This window comes from Guillardia theta, assembly GCF_000315625.1.
Source record: "Guillardia theta CCMP2712 unplaced genomic scaffold GUITHscaffold_93, whole genome shotgun sequence".
In the NCBI taxonomy this organism is placed as follows: Eukaryota; class Cryptophyceae; order Pyrenomonadales; family Geminigeraceae; genus Guillardia; species Guillardia theta.
In genome coordinates this window covers 233,360-245,033 of record NW_005434581.1, presented here as the reverse complement: position 1 = coordinate 245,033, position 11,674 = coordinate 233,360, and the positions used below count along the sequence as shown (strand labels likewise).

Genomic DNA, 11,674 nt, shown 5'->3' with positions numbered 1-11,674 from the left:
GGGCGGGCCCCCTCCGTCGCTCTCGCTCCACTCAAACTAACTACCACTACTCTTCAGTCTCTTATCTTTTTTCTGCTTCGGCCGTCGCACCCGCCCCCACCTCCCTCTCCCTCTCCCTCATCCTCTCCTTCCTCTTCCTCTCCCATCCCCCCCTCCTGATCGCTCGTTCCCGCCATTTTGCCCGTGTGTGGTGCTACCCTACCCCCCTGGAATCCGTTGTGAATGTACCCCTCCCTGTCGACCACTGTCCTCCCGAAAGAATGAGGGAAGGACAGTGGAGGAGAGACAGAAGGGGAGGAGGGGAGGAGAGGAATGAAGTGTGAGGAGAAGAGAGAGGAAGAGGAGGAGGGAGGTAATGGTGAGAGGGCGACGAAGGGAAGGAGAAGAGACAGATGAAACACCTACATTATTTGATGGAGCGTGAGATTGCGAGGGGATGTGCTTCCATGAATCGGTGAGGGTCAGGTTGTCACATCAGAATCATGTCGTTCATGATATGATTCCATGCCTTTGACAGATTCTTGAGCATACCTCGTTTTGCGTTAAACATGCTATCATCAATGCTCGAGAAGGGAAAGAAACTTCTGCTTCGTGTTCATGACATCGAAGGATGTTTATGTCGCAGGATAACTCAAGAACTCTAACGTGTCAACGATAATCAACCATCCTCAGGAAGTCGATCTTCCCATGTCGGACTTCGAGCTCAAAACTTCATCTTCACTCTCTTGTCTTGCTCCAAGACCTTAAAGGCCCTCTGGCGCACCAATGCAGATTCCACCTCAACTTGGAATTGTACAGCTAGGAACTTACCTCCCATCCGAGGCTCTTGCGTCTTGGAGACGACCTTCAGGCCTTCCACAGACGCCAGCATGCCCGACAGCTCTTGCGCTACCTCTCCCTCGTTGCGCACAACCACTCTAAGTTCGCACGGGCCGGGGAATTTCAGAAGAGCCTCTGCCAGATGAAGGCTGTCCTCAGTGTCCTCGCCGACAGAGGGAGAGAACTCTCCTCTCAAGGCCCTCATCTTGTACTCGAACCTCACGTCTTCCTGCATGATCTCTTCGATCATGGGCGGCCGATCCCCGCACGACAACTCCCCCAGCTCGGGAAGGGCCTCGATCTCCTCCAGGCTCATCCCCTCCAGGCTCCTAGCCGCGTCGTCTGTGTTCTCTTCACCGTTCCCCTTGCACAACGATGTGCGGGATAGCTTTCGCTGTCCTCCCCTCTTCCCCCTTTGCCCATCAATCGAACAAGTGCGTGCACGCTCGGTTCCAAGTCTGCAAGGCAGAGGCTTCATCCCCCCCATGCCGCTGAGAGCGAATGACCATGCCATGTCCGTGAAGTAGAACAACATGGCGGCAGATAGCAGATATCGAGCTTCTCCTCCCCTTCCTCCCCTTCCCGTCACCATCGTCCTTTGCAAGTCCCTGATGAACCACCCACCCACTCCCGACCAACATCTAAAACCCTCCTTACCACCCCTACACCTCGTCAGTGACCTCTAGGCCGCTCAGTGACTCGATGATCCGGAGCCCGGGTAGCCCGGCCGCCGCCGCCGGGCGGCCCAGGGGCGGCCTGACACCCGGTACCAATTTATCAGTGAAGCAGTGAAAACACTTCAGTGTCCGATCATCACCGAGCATCCGATGATCATTCCGATGATCACTTGTTTTGGTTTCGTTCCGAAGTTCATCACTTCATGATACGGGGGCGAGTCTTAGCTCCGGGCGGCCGGCCTCCTCACCCTGGCCCAGGCCCGGGAGTCCGGTCCGACCGGCCCGGGTGGCAGGCTCCAGCCTCGGATGGCAGTGGACTCGGGAGTTCTCCTTTCGAAGTTCGGCCTGTCCGGCGTTCAACGGTTCTTGCGGCTCGCCGCAGCTGTCCGATCAGGATATCACTGCCGCCAGATCTTTCAGTAACTGATCTTTGAGTAAAGAAGCCTGAGACTTCCTCCTCGGAACCGAGATCCCAAGGGAGTAACTTGGCAAGAACGCAAAGCATGACATCGGGGGCCTGTCACGGTCCCCGGACTCTTGAAGTAACTTTTCAGTAATGATGACTTGGCGACTCTTGCCCGGCTGTTCGGGGGCTTTTGCCACTCACTGATCGGACTCCCAGGCTCGTCTCCGGAGTCCCCGGCCCGGAGACCAGCGAAGCAGGCAGTTTCTCTAATTCCCTCGGTCTGTCAAATGACAAGGCTGTTGGGAGCCAGCGGGCAGAGTCAATGAAGGGACTCAGCTAGGAACTCCCCTTCCAATACGACTCCTCCGTACGACCTCCCTACGACCTCCCTACGACCTCCCCCAGTCGCAAATTGCTAGGACTCCTTTCTAGGCCCTCAGCACTGCTGGCCTAGGGCGGGGAAGGGCGACAGGGAGTGGCGATGGTCATAAGCTTGACAGCTGCTGGACATGTCAATCCCTCCGACACTGGAAGGAGGCAGGAGGGGGAGGAGAGGAAGAGAGGAGAGGCTGGCAGGATGATGACAGCGGTGCTCTTCCTAGCCATGTTCGCATCAAGTTCCGCTGACTATCAGGGCGATTGGGATCGCGCGGTGAAGGAGGGGAAAGAGCACGCGTTCATCCCAGCAGAAGGGAGCGCCTACTTCTGCAAGAGCAAGGACGAGTACGTCAGAGAGGCAAATCACAGCGATGGGTACTTCTTCTGCCAAGATTACGTCGATTATGCCGCCGCTTGCGATGCGCAAGACCGCCGGTCATGCAACAACAGGTGAAGTGAAGGTAGTTCTACTGACTCTTCTGATTTCTCTTTCATAGATTTGCGATAGAGTCATTCAAAAACTTTCAACGAGCCCTGAACATGTACGGCTGCACAGGCTACAGCAAGATTTGGACATGCTCTAACTGCACTGACGCCTACAAACGATGGCTCTGTTCGCAGGAAATACAACGGCTTGCTTGAAACTCTTTCAAACAGAATTTGATCCCTCTTGTACCAGATCTACAAGAAGATGTACCTCCCTGGAACAGAGAGGACTGAGCAAGGCAAAGTCAAGAAGTCTTACCCTGCGGATTGCAGCAAGATAAGCCAGGTCCATGCGTTGACCGTAAACGCTGTGTGAGGTTGAATCATACTTGAAGGACAGCACCTCATCAACAAACCTCTACCTCGCAAAGGTGACACACCTTCAACTTCTCGACTGTCCAAAGCCTTTGAAAATCCTTGCCAGATCTGTAATGGGATGCCAAAAACACTGAGCAGTGATCTGATTAAAAATCCTGTCATGGCGTGTGGGAGCTTGGTACGGTCAATGGGCTTTGAGTCGAGGGTCTGATGTCGGTGATACAGCACGGTTGCTATGGCAACGTGTTTCTTGATGACACGGCGTCATCGATAGATGATTTCTACGTCAACAGCATCATAGAGATTATCTCTGATACAGAAACCAACGGCCAGTGGGCAGTCATCAGCAAGTACAGCGGTTTCTCCAGGTTTGTCAACGGCCTCTGCTTCTCATCTCCTTCACTTTGCTTCAGGCTCGCCATGTTCGACAAATGGAAGCTTCCTGCAGGCTCCCAGCGTGTGGAAGCAGCAGCGGTCACTGAAACTGACAATTATCGCATCTACTTGAGCGAGGATGCTCGCGGGAAATGCAGGTTTTGACACTCGACGACCTGACGCGTCTACTGAGTTTGTGCCTCCAGGAACAGCAAGAACCCAGCGCAGCGCATGGGAGCTCCTTGCGAGCTGGCTCAGTACCCTGACTTAGCTTGGCTGCCCAACGAGTTCATGTCATGATCCTCGCTCCTCCAGCTCCCTCCCACCTGATCGTGCCAGTCCCTTGCAGGGGAGGGACGAGGTGCCTGGAGTCAGAGCAGTGCCACAAGATCGACAGCAAGTACATCTCTCCGGTACTTTGAGGAGCTTGAGAGGCAGGGTTGCTGTATTCACTGTTTGCACAGACAGCAGCGAATCTATTTGACGTCAACGGGTATCCGAGATTGCCGGAATCAAAGTATGCATGTTGTCAGCGAGACGGGTCTGAACAAACAGCACGGAGATGAGGACTGTCAATAACTCTTATGACGTTGCAGTATCACAATCGTGGACAACAAAAAGGGAACAAACGGCACTCTAGAAGAGATGTGGAACATCTACACGCTCGAGTCAACCAACAATTCTGGGCAGATCCAGCATAACTGCTCGTGGCGACAAGGAAATACCCAAGAAGTGAACTCATAGTCGTCATCGAATGCCTTGCAGTAACACTCTTTCATACAGGAGGCCATCGCTGCCAAACCCACTAAGAGTTTCGTCACTACACTCGCCACCCAGGCGATCGAGGCGTCAGGGTAGGTGATCCCCTGGAGGCTCCTGGCCTTGAACCTCCTGCCTTGCAGCTGCATCTTCAACTTCTCTCGGACTCGAGACTTTGCGTTGGACTTCTGCGTGCTAAAGACCTGCTTCCCTGTAAGGCTGATGGCCCAGCAGGCTGACAGCTTGTCATCTCTTGTCTTAGGTGTGCATGGATGTCGTTCGCAAGTGTCCTCTGGAGATCGAGTTCAACTGCCCCACTGACTCAGACCGGAGGGAGTATGATTACTCTGCCTGCAACATCAACCTTGCAGAAGGATGCTCTATGGTCCTGATCTCTAGCGCAGCTGAAGCCAAGCTGGACAGGAGGCAGGTGCGAGATTGTGACTGACCGAGCAGCTTTGCGCTCTTGTACTCAGTCAGTGCCAACCTTTCAAGGTCGAGTGTTGGGATCTGAACGTCGGAGGGTATGGCCCCTCATACAAACAAGGGCCCAACATCTTCGGACTTCCCCCGGGTATCACTTGACTTCGAGCTTCTTCTCCTCAAGATTCGCGTGCTGCAGGGGCTACATGCAGGAACAAGGGATCCAATGTTGGCATCGTAGCCATCGAGCCCCCCAAACAGCTTCCAGCTGCTGGTACCTCCGTTTGTGACCGCTCAGGCGCCTTGCCGCAGTGCTTGACTGTCAGTGGGGACAGGAGAGAAGGAAGAGTCGAACAAGTTCTGGGAGGCAAGGAAAGACGAAGGTGGAAAGATGCTTCGTTACTTCAACGCGTACGGCTCCAAGGTGAGCAGTGAGTTGCACTGCAGCCGAAGGGCCGGGCATCGGACCCGACGGTCGGAGCCTTCACTCAAACCTGCCATCTCTGACAGGATGCTGTCGTCTGCGCTGATCCAGCCTGAAGGAACTTGCCTTGGAACTCAGTGACTCGGTCGCCGTCAATCATGTCAAGTTACCGACTCGCCGCTTGAAGTTAAAAAAAGTCTGATAGCTTTTACTCAAAGTTAAGTTAAAAATCAGTACGAGGACAATCAGGATCAGGAGTCTTGACCTGAGATAGAGTAAAGCAGAACCGTTACAAACCGTTGTCGGACACTGGCGGGCCAGGCTGATCGTACCAGAATTGGGCCAAAAGCGGAGAAAAATAGTCTTGTTGACAGCATGGTATCAGAAGGAGACAGACTGGTGCTGGGTTAAGGAGAAGGTGGAGATTTAACTTAACTTTGAGTAAACAATGCTACTGGCTGTACTAATCTAGTACGCCGAGGGTAGACGATAATTTTACTCAAGTCTGTGGCAGTAGTGAAGTAGCGGATCTGTTTCGGGATGAAATTGAAAGGTACTATGCTAATATTCCTAGGACCCGGTCCTAGCAAGAAGTCAGCGTCCCCTAGGGCATTCCCTACTACACAGCAGCAGTAGGTGTTCACAAGACTAGGCCAGGTAGAAATCGTACCGCTGATGCCTGGTAAAGGGGTGGGTACAGGATGGAGGTAGAGGGGGTTCAATTCCCCCCATTCTCAGATATTGTCGCTAGAGGGGTGGGGTGGGGTAGTCAGGAGCGCAGGAGCAAACGTGGGAGGGTGATAAAACTGGGGAAAGGACTGGGGGTGGTCAGGGCACCGGAGTAGAACTGATCATGGTGAAGCAAGAAGGAAACAGCAGCAGCTATAGTGACGAAGAGAGGGGGAGAGGAGGAGAGGAGGAGAGGAGGAGAGGAGGAGGAAGAGGAGATGAGTAGGAGAGCAGGACGAGAGGACCAGAACCAAAACAGGGAGATGAAGCGAATACTGATGCAAACGCTTTCGAAGTTGCGATGTCTTCATGTTTTCCATGCTGGCCTTTACATTGTTATCCTGGTACCAATATGTTCCAATATAGAACATGTTTACGTTTTAGAAGAGCTGTATGACGACTGTATTGCAAAAGGAGATGCATAGAACAGCAACACTCATTCTTGACAAGATCATATCCCTGCACAAATCCATTAAAACGAGAGAATATTTTTCTTTGGATCATTGTGATGTCACCGAATAATGGGAGTCTTCATTGTTTTATCTGATTTACTTCATAGCAAAAATGGGAAATGAGAATTCTGTTCCGAAGAAGCAAGGGTAAGTAAGAAGTTTTGTTACACTCCAGCCTTGTGCCCGGTGCATTTTCATTCGATTTCTGCATAGGGAACCGGATATTCTTGAAGCGATTGGGCTGGGATGGATAGCACCCAAGTGCGTGACCTCAGCTGCCTTGTTGAGAGACTGAGACACAGCTTGGTCAGGGAAGAACCTCATAGTAGATCCAACGGAGAGAATTTGCACATATTCTCCTCTTCCAGTCAAAACCATGAACCCAAGGTGGAGTCTTCTTCTGCTCCACTTCTTTTCTCTTCCACTTCTTTTCTTCTTTTCCATTGTGATTGTTTTCGCTTCTTGTGTTATACTTGGTCGTGTTTGTTCCCTACATGGTTGACTCGGTGTCGGACGAATTGATGTTGGCTGATCCAGTTCCATCATGACCTCATCCCTGGTCGGATACCGACGGTAAAGCTCGTGCAGCGGAAGTGTCTTCCACTCATACTTGTGCAGGGACATTCGAGAGATTTAGATTATAGGCGAGAAAGCTGGGTTCCAGACCTACCAGACATGAGCTCGAAAGGCAGCGTAATACCATGTTTGCCGTGTTGATGGATCCTACGTGACAGTCTGCAGGACAAGTCAGGTTCGAGGAGCAGGAGTGTCAGCCGTGAAAGGGGAAAAGAAGAGTACATTCGAAACGATCTAGGGTACGCAATTGCTACCATTGCTAAATTCGTCTCATCCTGTTTACCTCCAACGATTGTTGAGGGATCTGACCTTTGCTTGCAGTGTCATTGTCGGGAAGCGATCTTCCAGGCAGGCTAGCCCTGCTCGGTCCAAAGAGGGTTCAAGGTCTTCCTCTAAGGCAAAGAGCCGTGGGGCAAGTCCAGGACTAGACCCCAACCTCGGAGCAGTACATTTCTCAGGGTAAGAGTTTTCACTTGGAGAGACGGATTTAAACGACTCGTCTGATCCACCGTTACGTTAGGGGCGGCTTTTCAAGGGCATCTTCGTCCGGTTCACACGGGGGTTCACGGAATGCGTCGCCGTCTCGAAAGTGATTTGCGGTTGTCACCGGAGGTAGAGGAGAGATAACACCCTCGTACAGGAAACATATGGAGAAGGTTGTCTCCAGGCTACAAGAAGTGTTGAACGGAGATGTGGGCGATTCGCTCGTCCTCAGCACATTTCCAAAGGAGAGGGCTGTTCGCACTGAGTGATTACTCTGTAGCAGTGATTTCAGTGTTTGAACATGCGATGCTCGATTTCGAAGGAGTTTTTTGGATGTGTACATTGAGAGTCAACATCACGGCAAGATAAATCTCATTGTTCCAGTGATTTATCAATAACATAGAATATACATACTTGTCAACGCCTGCGCTTGACAGAGGTTACCCTTGCATTCTATAGCACAATCAAGCAAATGCAGAAACCAACGACAATAAGAATAATCCCAAGGCTGTGCAGATCGACATGAAAACCGTCCAGTTGCCAGACAGTCCCCACGCTGCTTCCGTTGAGTCCGGCTCCTATCCTGACCCCTTCCCTGCTTGTGCTCCCGGCAGGACAAAACCACCCGTCCCGTTGCAGACATGGCCGGGGTAGTTCCGAACCCCCTGGGCAGAAGTGACCTGGTGGACACAGTCTTCCTGTGCATGCAGCGGATCCTGTCGCACAGTACCGTCCAGGAGGAGCAAGGCACGGAGCTGCTTCCGCTGTCCCGCCAGGGCAGCACTTTCCTTCGGGACACCTCCTCCCTTCAGGGAGGTCCTTCATACTTTGACACACGTGACCAGGGGACGCCCTGCAGGGTGGAGGGTCGATGCAGACGAAGAAGCCCTCTCCTTCCCTGTAGCCGCAATGACCCAGCGTACAGTAAAAGGCTTCTCCTCGGTCGTTGCACCCTGTGTAGTCGCAGTCCGATCCATCATGGCAGCGGTAAACTGCGATCGAGGCTTGAAGGAAGCAGGATTGAACCAGAAGAGTGAAAAGGAGTGGTCGAGCCATCTTGTGGGCTGGTATTCCTTTCGCTGCGCTTGAATGCTCTATCTCTGACTGCAGGGGAAACTCTCTTCAGCACCTCAACGGTTTGTGCTTTTCAAAAACAGCCCTACAATTCAAAACAGAGAGGAGAGGCTCGAGTACTGAGCTTGACTCGTGATGCTTATCTCATCTCAAGCTCGATCACGCTAGTGTTTCTCTCTCAGTATTCCCGGGAAGCCTTCATGATCTGATCGCTTCGTCAGCAATGCACGACCTTCTCCCCTAAGTTGTCACGCCATTACGCCAACATGAGCTCGCTATTTTGGGCAAAGTCAGTCAAAATGCCAACTTCCAAAGTTCAGCCGCCCCGGCACTGGTCCGCCGGGCCGGCGGGGCTCCGGGACTCGGGACCCGGCGGACCCCGCCGGGCGGGGTGGCCGCTAGCTCAGCCCGCCGACTTCAACGCCTCCGGTCGCGGTACAAACCGGCGTGTGAGTCACTCCAGCCCCGGTAGGGCGGCCCGGCGTGGGCCATTCCGATCGGAGTTCCGAACTTGAGTTCAGCCTGTGCACTGCGGCACTGAGACCTGCACTGAGACTGAGACTTTACTCAAAGTTAAGTTAAAGATCATTACGAGGACAATCAGGAGAGTCGAGGAGGCTTGACCCTGACACTGTCCGATCGCACAGGCCAAACGGCGAGAAGAGAAAAGACAGCGAGAACCAAACCCAATCCTGCCGACTGCTGTCCCCCAAACTTAACTGATACCTTCACTTAACTGCGCGCTGGACAATCCCCGCCACCTGCCCCGCCACCTGCCCCGCCACCTGCCCCGCCACCAGCTGCCCCGCCACACTAGTACTGCTGGGTATGAGGGGGATGATCAGGACTTATCGGGGCCGCACATGCCACATGGAGAAAGGGGAAAGCGAAGGAGGAGAGGATGGGATGGGAGAGGGAGGGAGGAGAGAGGATGGGATGGGAGAGGGAGGGAGGAGAGAGGATGGGATGGGAGAGGGAGGGAGGAGAGAGGATGGGATGGGAGAGGGAGGGAGGAGAGAGGATGGGATGGGATGGGAGATGAGAAGGGAGGAGAGAGGATGGGATGGGAGAGGGAGGGAGGAGAGAGGATGGGATGGGATGGAGATGAGAAGAGGAGGAGGAGGAGGATTGAAGGGAAGGGAGAGTAAGAGAGGAGAAGGGGCTGGGAGATTTAGACGTGCATCTGCTAGGGGAGCAGCAGGAAGGGGTCACAGAGCGAAGGCCGAGAAGAAAACAAACGACGGGAATTAGCAACAAGGGGAAGGGCAGGAAGACTAGGAATCTAGTGTATCCAACTTCAAAGAGCATGTTCGGTTTCCGAGTGAGTCAGTGGAGGGCAAACGCTCGGACTTAGTCAGCATCGGTAATCGTGCCTTGTTCATAGCAGATTGCCTACTGCCTGAGATGGGTTACAAACTCGCCTCTGTCTTCCTTGCTGTAAGTGTGTCATTGCCCGATGGCCTCGTTCTCTCATCCTACATGGCAGGGAGGATGCAATCGAGTGCCGGCATGCGCCGACGTATCCGAGGGGGGCTGGTTCATTGCGTACGGATGCGGTGAAAACCATCTCCATTATCTGTCACTTCTGCTCCTCAACTTTCATCGTGCTCTGAGATCATGCCCGCCATACAGGTCCTCTTGTCATGGTCTCCTCTCCCCAGACGTCCACGTGTCTTGCCGCCATCCGGTCTGGAGGGAACGTGTGCTGTTGTTGTCTCCTGATGGCGCAGCAGTGGGCACCAGGACCGTGTGAACTGCGTTAGATGGATCTCCGCACGAGACTGCAACGACCCTGCTGCTGGTGACGAGACGATCGCTAGCGCTTGCTCACTGACATGGATCCCTCCCGGGAGCAGCTGCGGAGTTGGTGTCGAGCTCGTCGGACAAGACTCTGAAACATTGGAAGAAGAAAGATGGGGAATGGAAGTGCGGGCAGACGCTTGCAGGACACGATGGTGAGAATGTTGCTGCTGAGCGAGGGCTGTCTGAGCATGCGCGTGCAGGGTCGGTAACCACCTTCTGCATGACGTCGGTGAAAGATAAGGGACTACGATTGGCGTGAGAAGAGCGCGGCATGCTGGTTGTACGATGATGAAATCTACCGTAGGGCATCACTTGCAACAGACGCCACCTTGATTGTTTGGAGATCACAAGAGAAGACAGCCAGCGGAGACTTGTGCTCTGATTGTTTGGAGAGCAAACGATGGGCTGACGTGTGTGTCTTGCAGCGATGATTGGGTTCGGGTGCAAGACATCAGTTATCCTCCTGTAAGTGGATGGGATGATGCTGATTGTGATCGATGACGTGATATGCTAGAAAAAGATTCCTGTCTCCATCGATATGGTGCACTCGCCCTCAGGTTTACGATGTCTATAGATGAGTTGTTGTTGTTGTTGCTGTTGATCCTTGTAATGCTGCTGCTGCTGCTGCTGCTGCTGCTGCTGCTGCTGCTGCTGCTGCTGCTGCTGCTGCTGCTGCTGCTGCTGCTGCTGCTGATGATGAAGTTATTGTTGTCGGTAGAGGAGGAGGATCGCCAAGTAATTGTTTGACTCTATGTTTCAGGCTTCATGTTGGCAGTGGGGCATGTTGACTCCACGGTTCGTCTACTTGGCGATGATGGGCAGGTAACGATGAAGATAAGACGATGAAGACAAGAATGATTGAGAAAACCATGATGTCGAGAACATAGCGTTGGCATAATTTGATCACATATGCACTTTTAAGCCTTGTTTTGCCTGTCCCTTGAATGTAAATGCTGAGAGCGATCAACAGAGTTGGGAAATGTTCTTCTGGTTCATTTCTTTGGTCTTCAGGGGTTTCAAGAGCTCTGCACCTTCAAAGGACACGAGGATTGGATCACAGCCCTTGCGTTCCACATCGATCATGGGTAAGATGCGTTCCGACGATTTTTCTTCCACTTCTTTTCTTCCCACTCCCATTCTCTTCCTCCTCCTCCTTCTGACTTTCTCTTCCTATTTCCCCCCCCTCTATCTCCTCCCTCCCTTCCCTCGACATTCGTTGTTATGATCTCGTTGTTGACTACACTCCTTCATCTGCGATTTGCTTGTCATTCTTTTGATTTTCTGCCCTGCCAGAAAACAATTCCCTCTCCACCTTGCCACGGCCAGTGCGGACAGTAACATCAGAATATGGGCGATCGACAAGGGAAAAGATCCTGAAGGTATGAATATCATGCCTGCAAATGTTTTCATTCTTGCTGTACATCCTGGCACGCATCCCTTCTTTGTGTTGCCATGTTCTTTCTTCTATCTTGTATTTGTCTCCGTCTTTCTG

General features: G+C 52.7%; 4 protein-coding genes across 4 annotated transcripts in view; 3 read left to right on the top strand and 1 right to left on the bottom strand.

Moving 5' to 3' along the window:
• Positions 1-703: 703 nt before the first annotated feature.
• Positions 704-1,354, bottom strand: GUITHDRAFT_116259 (hypothetical protein; the record flags this gene model as incomplete). The annotated part of the gene is made up of 1 exon (XM_005824545.1): positions 704-1,354. The coding sequence occupies one exon, from the start codon at positions 1,352-1,354 to the stop codon at positions 704-706; it is 651 nt and encodes a 216-aa protein (XP_005824602.1).
• A 1,029-nt stretch (positions 1,355-2,383) lies between these two features.
• On the top strand, positions 2,384-5,495 carry GUITHDRAFT_116258 (hypothetical protein; the record flags this gene model as incomplete). Its single annotated transcript, XM_005824544.1, has 16 exons — positions 2,384-2,730; positions 2,789-2,822; positions 2,960-3,052; positions 3,102-3,137; positions 3,310-3,452; positions 3,498-3,617; positions 3,666-3,752; positions 3,809-3,872; positions 3,924-4,000; positions 4,056-4,191; positions 4,243-4,313; positions 4,362-4,431; positions 4,481-4,658; positions 4,841-4,915; positions 4,968-5,065; positions 5,451-5,495. 16 exons carry the CDS (start codon positions 2,384-2,386, stop codon positions 5,493-5,495), a joined length of 1,674 nt encoding a protein of 557 aa, XP_005824601.1.
• An 863-nt stretch (positions 5,496-6,358) lies between these two features.
• GUITHDRAFT_116257 (hypothetical protein) lies at positions 6,359-7,574 on the top strand (the record flags this gene model as incomplete). The annotated part of the gene is made up of 8 exons (XM_005824543.1): positions 6,359-6,393; positions 6,460-6,507; positions 6,558-6,633; positions 6,784-6,819; positions 6,865-6,939; positions 6,988-7,061; positions 7,144-7,281; positions 7,463-7,574. The coding sequence occupies 8 exons, from the start codon at positions 6,359-6,361 to the stop codon at positions 7,572-7,574; spliced, it is 594 nt and encodes a 197-aa protein (XP_005824600.1).
• Positions 7,575-9,783: 2,209 nt separating this feature from the next.
• Positions 9,784-11,674, top strand: part of GUITHDRAFT_144891 (hypothetical protein) — a gene marked incomplete at both ends in the record, with an annotated part of 8,344 nt that continues 6,453 nt past the window's right edge. The window contains 10 exons of the mRNA XM_005824542.1: positions 9,784-9,816; positions 9,866-10,011; positions 10,113-10,180; positions 10,236-10,334; positions 10,383-10,437; positions 10,608-10,647; positions 10,697-10,739; positions 10,943-11,004; positions 11,194-11,267; positions 11,476-11,561. Of these exons, the coding sequence (XP_005824599.1) occupies positions 9,784-9,816; positions 9,866-10,011; positions 10,113-10,180; positions 10,236-10,334; positions 10,383-10,437; positions 10,608-10,647; positions 10,697-10,739; positions 10,943-11,004; positions 11,194-11,267; positions 11,476-11,561 (706 nt within the window). The remainder of the gene's footprint in view (positions 9,817-9,865; positions 10,012-10,112; positions 10,181-10,235; positions 10,335-10,382; positions 10,438-10,607; positions 10,648-10,696; positions 10,740-10,942; positions 11,005-11,193; positions 11,268-11,475; positions 11,562-11,674) is intronic.